Genomic DNA, 7,563 nt, shown 5'->3' on the forward strand with positions numbered 1-7,563 from the left:
ATTCCAGTTCTGTTGTTGAGTGGACTCAAAGTCCTAAAGAAAAATTTTCCCGAGGAGCAGACCGTCCAAGTAATTATGAAGCAGAGTGGGACATGGTCACTACGGTCTCTTTTAAAAAGAAACCTCATTCAAATGGAGGTACTTAAGATATAAGCGAGGTTTGGTTTTGTTTTTGCTTTATGGTAACTTTTAGGTGAAGAATTGCTTTTTAGATACAGCAAAATTGATTTTACTAAAAATTGAAAAGCTGTTCATCAGTTGTGGTGTGAGGTGACTCTTTGGGTGTGGGGGGAAAAAAGTCACAGTGGAGTAGCTGCCATCTGTTTCCAATCCCTTTTTGTTTAAATTGGTAGAGAATTGTGTTGAAGATAAATGTTAGAGTTAACTTCTTGCTACATCATCTAATGACTGTCACAGCAGTTTTACCTGCATTGGGCTCTTGCATTCTTTCAAATAAATGGCATTTGAACTAGATGTCATGTTAGAAAGGAAAATGTAAACCTAAGTGGTTTACTACTCAAATGCCTTTCCACACTGCAACAGCAGGGGGAGATGGAATGTACAGTTACGTGGTATGTGGGTCTTTTTTATATGGTCTTTTTTACTTCAGCAAAATAATTGTATAGCTACATCATTTTTGTTACAGTGTCTCAGTAAAGATGTTTTGGGGGGGCAAGAGTGGGGGAGAAAGGGCAGTGATTCTCAAGTAATCTTTTTTTTTTTCCTCTGATTCTCCCATAGTATTTTTCTTTATAATACTTCTTTTCACTGTATTATTTCTTAGTCTATAACTTGAGGACCATTATGTTTGTCTCACGGTATTTGTGATGGTTTTAAATGTCATCTATGTCATGTGTGAGTGCGGGGTTTGGACTTCAGTTTATTAATGTTTTTGGGTAAAGCACAGTCATTGCTTATAAAAGGCTCCTGTGTTTGAGAGGAGCTTTTAGTGCTAGCACAATATAAAGCTAAAATCAGCATCTATGTCAGGGATAGGATGGTTTATTATGTCACTGGTTTGTACTGATTTTTCATCTTGAGGTGTTAGAGTGCATCTTCACCCAAAGTGAGTGTCAGTGAGCACTGCTGACTTGGATTATGCTCTTTTGACACTTCTTGCTTATTTCCAGTGGCTGTAATTTGATGTGGGCAGGCCAGAGGGTGTGCCAGATTACCTCCAGGCATGCTGGCAATTTTGTGTCCTCTAATAAAGTAAAATGTAATCCTTTCTCTTTGAATGTGTACAGTCTTGCACACAGTGTATACATGTTTGCACAGTATGGCAGAGAGGAGTGGGTACAGAGATTTTTAATTCCTTCTCCCTTACTTTGGTAACTGTTTTACCACGCATCAACTGTACTGTGTCCAATATGTAGCATGCAGTATTGTAATGTGTACCATGTTTGGTTTGAGTATGTAGTACTACCTGGTGGAGGTGCTGGTGAAACTCAGCTTTCTGCTAGAATTTGATACAGCAGTTGTATGTTAACTGCTGGATCCTTTTATAAACTGTAGGCAGAGCCTTAGGGGAGCAGTCTGATGGACTTGCCTGTTATTTTAGAAGTCTGTAGAAGATGAGGAGGCACCAAGAGAAACCCAGATATAGCAGTTACAGTAGTTAGGGTACACATTTCATCATCAGAGTGAATGCTGGGTTTTGTGCTTGTTTTCTAGGAACAGTGACAGATACAATGCATTTGTAACTGCTAACACTGGAAGTCAAACTAAAATTATGTGATCATTTTGTTTTTAAGATGCTACAGCTCACGCAAATGGAGAAAGCAAGTGGTCATTCCTGTTCAGTTTGACAGATCTGAAATCAATCAAACAAAACAAAGAAGGCATGGGATGGTCTTATTTGGTGTTCTGTCTGAAGGATGACGTGAAACTACCAGCTCTTCACTTTCATCATGGGGATAGCAAGCTATTGATTGAATGCCTTCAAAAGCATGTTGTGCTGAATGAGTAAGTATCAGACAACTCTTAATTCTGATTTAAAACACGGATCATTGGTTTAGTGAATTTCAGATTAATGCTTCCTGATGTATTTTAAATACCCTTTTTTATTAGTAAAATCAGTTTTCAAGGTGACTTAAACATATGCATTTGGAATGTAGGCTGAAGTTTTAAAATTGTTGGATCAATTTATGAAGTAGTTTAGAATCTGTTGAGGCGTTATCAGCTCCATAATTCCTCAGTAGCTCCCTCTGGAGGGTACAGAAGCTTCTCATGAACACTCAGTGTAAAGTTATATCCTTCTTCCTGAACCACTTATATTAAGTTGGATAATTTGTGTTAAAGTTTGAGATCTTCTACTTTGTGTGAAATATCTGTGAGTATTGACATTGATGTGTGAAGTAGCTTACAGCACTGTCAACTAAATCAACTTGTATGTAAATGTTTTCCCTCAGAATTCTGTTTCCTGTAACTTCTTGCCATGGAGAATGTTTCACACTTGATCTTTATTTTTCAACCATATGAATGTACACATAGTTAGACCTTATCATGCTGTTAAATACTTGGGTTTTGTTGCATGTTTATATTGTGTCACCACCAAGTTTTTCACTTAGAAAAAATCCTTTGTGATTGGCAAGCATGAATGCAGAATGAAATAAAATGTTCTGCTCTCACCATGTAGGCATAAGTATAATTTAAGAAGGGAACAGAGTAAGAGTAGATAGGCCATGAGGAAACAATGCGATGTAACAGGTACACCTATAACAGGTGTAAGGTGAGTGTAACAGGTAATCTGTTTTCAAAAATATTTTGTTATCACTTACAACATAGTATTCTGATGACAGATTGTAAGGTGGATAGTGAAATGGCTGTGGAAACACTAGGAAAAACCCCTGTGCTGTATGGCGAGTTGATGAAAGCTTTTTACCCTAATGTGATCTGTTGTCTATATAATGCAGCAGTGTATTTCAAATTTTCTAATTCTATAGTATGTATTTAATGGACAGGACCAAGCTTTAACTAGGCTTACTGAGTGCATTTGACAGTGTAGCAAACTGGTTTGCATTAACTTAATCAAAACTTTGTTCTTGTGATTAACTCTCAACTAGAAACCTACGCCTTCTTTCCAGTTAGTCCATTGGAAGCTTTAACAAAAGCAATTTAAAAGTAATGAGTTCATGCTGCTGGGTTTTTTAATGGCCATTATTTAAAGAGCTTATTTTTTTAATATACATGTGTATGCACACACACATACATATAAAAAGCAATAAATAACAGAAGAGTTGGTAACTAAAATGCAGTACTGAACTACCAATCTGTAGTCATTCTTGAATTAATTTTGTTGGAGTTCCATTAAAATGTTGAGGCACCTGCACTAAGCTTATATTTCATATTTTTTGCTCAAAAGCATAAAATACTTAGAACAAGATACTGCTCTGCTATGTAACAACTTATTTTGTCTTTTCATAATCAGGAAGTTTTCTGTATCTTTTGGCTTTAGGGTTGAAAGTTTTTAAAAACATAGGAATCTAAACTAACATACTGCAATACCTTAAACCATTTTGCGAAGTTTAACACTTAAGCTCCTCTTAAGCCAGACATCTAGGTTCTGTCTGGTGTTTGTCAGTTAGTTATTGCACATAATGTTGCACAGTTTGTGTTGCCAACAGGCATTATTTCCAGTTTGATTGAGTCACGTGCTGTAAATAATTACACTTCACATTGCTTATTGGTGAGTCACTGAATGAAAGTGAAGTAGGTACTGATTTTGGTTCCTGTTTCAAACACTGTCTCTTTCAGATAGTTTGCGGTGAGTAAGTGGAAGCTCACCATTCTTCCTTTATTTGGCCCAGTGAATTTCTAGTCCTTGTCCTTTGCAGCCTCTTGCCAGGTGATGTGGACATTTCTGTAGGGACAGTGCAAACCAGTAGCTGTCGGGTGAGGAAGGAACTGGATGAAGAGAGGTAGTCACATGCCCATGTGTCTGTTTTTAGAAGAAGGCGATGGTGCAGAGTTTGTGCAGTCTGACCCAGCAGTGGTGCCCTGGGAATCTTTGCCAGATGGAGTTCCCTGCTAAGGTAACACAGGGGAACTTGAGGTGATGTTCAAGCATCCAGGATGTGCTGAGCTTCTTAGTATTGCCAACTCAACACAGTTCTAAGTATTTATGAATGCAATGGCAGATACTTTGGGAACTTTAAAGCAAAAAGCTGAGGCAGCTATGGAAATTAAATTTGAATGAAGGTAAGCATTTAGTTGAGTAGGAACTTCCAATTTTAGTTTTCTTAGCTTTCTCTCTTCCAGTTAAGGTCTGCTTCTGGTACCAAATTATTTTCTGTGGTCTAACCATGAATTATGATGATTAGGGTTTTTTTAAGAACGAACTTAAGTTGTGGAAATGGCAGACTTCAGTGTCTGTACTTTTCTGTTGTTTCCTCATGGTTATTTATGCTTTACTAAATGATATATTTAACCTCAAAACTGAATGCCAGAAGCAAATACTTGGCAGCATAATTACTTGTTATCCCAGCCTCTAGTTTATAATACATGGGATATTGGTGTTAAGGCAGAAAGTTTAGCTTTTTCTCTAAAACACCTTTCTGTCACAGCTATTTTTCTTCCTCTGTTCCTATTACCTCAAAAGTTTTTGCCCTTGTCTAACACCATTCCTTATAAAATGGCACATCATTGCTGAAATCAGTGTGTGGGAAGTGGCTAAACTTGAACAAAATATTTATAATTTGCCGCTTTGAGGATACCCAAGCTACCCAAATAGCTGTTCATGCCTAACTGGCTGTTCAGAGAGAATGTTTAGTTAAAATGGAGAGAATGGTACAAAGTTTTTTGTTTCATTTATTCTTTTAGTAAAGGAAAACATACTACATGACTCAGCCTTTGCCCCTGTGCTGCTTTTTAGCAAAAGTCAGTTGTGCTTCATTAACTGTCGGTGCCTCGGAACTATGACTCTGATGTCTGGCTGTCTCAAAATGAGATCTCTTGTAGCATTTCATATCCGTCCGTGTTAACAGTGTCCTGTCCTGTTGGAATGGGAGACAGATAAGGCTTATTAAAGTTCTTATCTTTGACTTTAATAACATGGTAGATGATGCAGGTACTAAGAAAAATAAAAGTAATTTTTCTTTCAAAGATGAGAAATAGTGGATTTGACCTTTGGGAGAGAGCAATAGAAGTAAGCCTGTGCAGTGGATTAGTGTCAGATGGCAAAGTGCTTGGCTTTCCCTTGCCTAGCTACCAACTCTGAGGTCTGAATGTCAGCCTCGCTTCTGAGCTGTTCTCTTTTCTGTCACATACTGAGCAGTAAATTGGGAGTTCAGGATCTGGTTAATGAATTGATGGGGGTGGCAGGGGAGTTGGAACTAGATGATCTTAAGCTTCTTTACAACCCTAACCATTCTATGGTTCTATGGTCTGTGCCGGAGGAGGGGAGAAGATGGAATGTTGGGTTGCGGGGGTGAGAGCAAAAGAACAGATTAAATATTAGGAGCAGTGTGGTTCCACTGCCTTTGTTGTTACTGTTTTCATCTGCCTGTGCAAGCCTGTCAGAGAACAAAATATTACACTGAGGAACAAGAGTGTACAAAGACTGAGTTAGGCCAAATTGGGTTTGTGTTCATTTAGCTTTTGGAGTCTACACAGAAATACATTTGCAGGCTGTACTGAGATGGTTCTGTTTCACAATACAATGGCTGTGGTGTTTTTTAAGCTCCTATCAGTATGAATCTTAGAATTATTCTAACAGTAGCTGTTGTAATACTGTTGGTTAGAAATTCATTGATGTGCTTCCGTACATTGAAAAGCAATTTGTATTCCTTAATGTTATGTAATTACAGGGCATGATAATATAAGACTTACTAATTGGTAGAAAGAATCTTAAACTGTATGTGGTGATGTGGGCTTTTTTCAATTCCTCTGTTATGTTAAAGGAGTTTCAGCATATATTGTGTTGAGGCTGACTATGTCTCACTAGATTTCCTTTCCTGTGTCACCTCTTTTTTTTTTTTGTCTGTTGTCAAATACAGAAGACTGTACAGAAAACTATTCACATGTGGGTGACAAAGGTTAGCTTCCAGAGTAATTTCTCAAAAATTTCTCAAAAGCATCATGATTTTTCACAGTATGAAAGAGTACAGTTCAGAATGAATATGATGACTAATCTTTTGAAAAATGAAAGTCCTGTTTGTAATGTTCTAGCTTGTGAACTTGTGCCAAGAACTAAGAGTGATCTTGCATGAAACCACTTTCATTGTCCAACACCTGAAATGTGACTTCAGAAAACAGTAAATGTTTTAAAAATATTTTCAGGAAAAACTGGCAGTGCCTATTGAAACCTTTTCATTTTTATTGCAGATCTCCCCAGGATAAACGGATTCTTCTTGTGAATTCTCAGAACAAGTCTCTTTCTCAGTCTTTTGAAAATCTCTTTGATGAACCATCATATGGCTTATTACAAGTATGTATCAGGTTTGAATTTTTTACTCAGAAGACGTTTATTAAAAAAATATTACCTGACTCATTGCCATTGTAGAAGCATTGTTTGTGTCCTAAAACAAATGCCTACAATAGAAGGAAAACTTACTTATTAGTTGTTTTATATGTTCCAAGAAATTCTTAATATCCCTGTGGTATTATTTCAAACCTATTCAAGTTAATGTTGTCTGCTATTCTAAACATTTGGGTTCAGATAGTTTTATAACAGGAATAAGGAAAAATTTTAGGAATTAATAAAATATAAGAATTTTCTAGATTTTCCTTGACTACATACTCTTTTCCTTAATATTTTCTGACAGTTTTGAAGTGATGTTGGATATACAGCAGCAAAACTCACAATATTGTCAAAAAAAGGCTTTGGGTTTTTTTTTAATGTTACAACTGCTTATAATTTAAAGGGGTTTGTGGACTTAGGAAAGTCAACAGCAAAATATCCAATGACTTGAATGAGGCCAGAGCTTCGACCAAGTGATTTATTTAATTAAAGAAAATGTTCCTGAGTGAACTGCATTAGTTTCTGGACTTAGTTGTCAAACAAATTTTTGTGTGAGATTCCTAGCAGTGTATGTGATGATTCAAGCTGCTTTCTCTGTGAAGGCAGAGGAGCTAGGCATAAACATGATTTTTTTTGTTATTAATCAGTGGAAAGTAAACAGTAAATCTGATCCACTTTTATATGTAGGTCAGGCTTACTGAGCACTCTGCTATGCATTTTCTCAAATCAACAGTATTATCTTAATACTCAAGATACATTTTTTTTTTTTTTTTATCAGGTAATGAATATGCTATATGAAACCACTGACACATGAAAACTCAGTAACTTTGAGACCTACAATATTCTTCCTGTTGTTTTGCTTTCTTTTGAGTACAAGAATTCCTAATAATCTGAGACTTTTTGTATTTTACTTGTTTTCCTTGTTATAACACAGAAATTGAAGAAAGATCCATACACAGTAACAATGGGAAGATTTTCCAAAGTCACAAACTATATTTTTGACAGTTTCCGTTCAAGTGACCCTTCAACTCAAAGGCGACCACCATCAGAAATGGCAGACTTTCTCAATGATGCTATTCCAGGGCTGAAGATAAATCAGCAGG

General features: G+C 36.6%; 1 protein-coding gene across 1 annotated transcript in view; it reads left to right on the forward strand.

Moving 5' to 3' along the window:
• Window positions 1-8: 8 nt before the first annotated feature.
• The window catches only part of TBC1D15 (TBC1 domain family, member 15), a gene marked incomplete at its 5' end in the record, with an annotated part of 21,987 nt that continues 14,432 nt past the window's right edge, over window positions 9-7,563 (forward strand). The window contains 4 exons of the mRNA XM_010015748.1: window positions 9-138; window positions 1,755-1,965; window positions 6,325-6,427; window positions 7,395-7,563. The exon at window positions 7,395-7,563 is cut by the window's right edge and continues 53 nt beyond it. Of these exons, the coding sequence (XP_010014050.1) occupies window positions 9-138; window positions 1,755-1,965; window positions 6,325-6,427; window positions 7,395-7,563 (613 nt within the window). The remainder of the gene's footprint in view (window positions 139-1,754; window positions 1,966-6,324; window positions 6,428-7,394) is intronic.

This window comes from Nestor notabilis, unplaced genomic scaffold, assembly GCF_000696875.1.
Source record: "Nestor notabilis isolate BGI_N333 unplaced genomic scaffold, ASM69687v1 scaffold31315, whole genome shotgun sequence".
NCBI lineage: Eukaryota > Metazoa > Chordata > Aves > Psittaciformes > Psittacidae > Nestor > Nestor notabilis.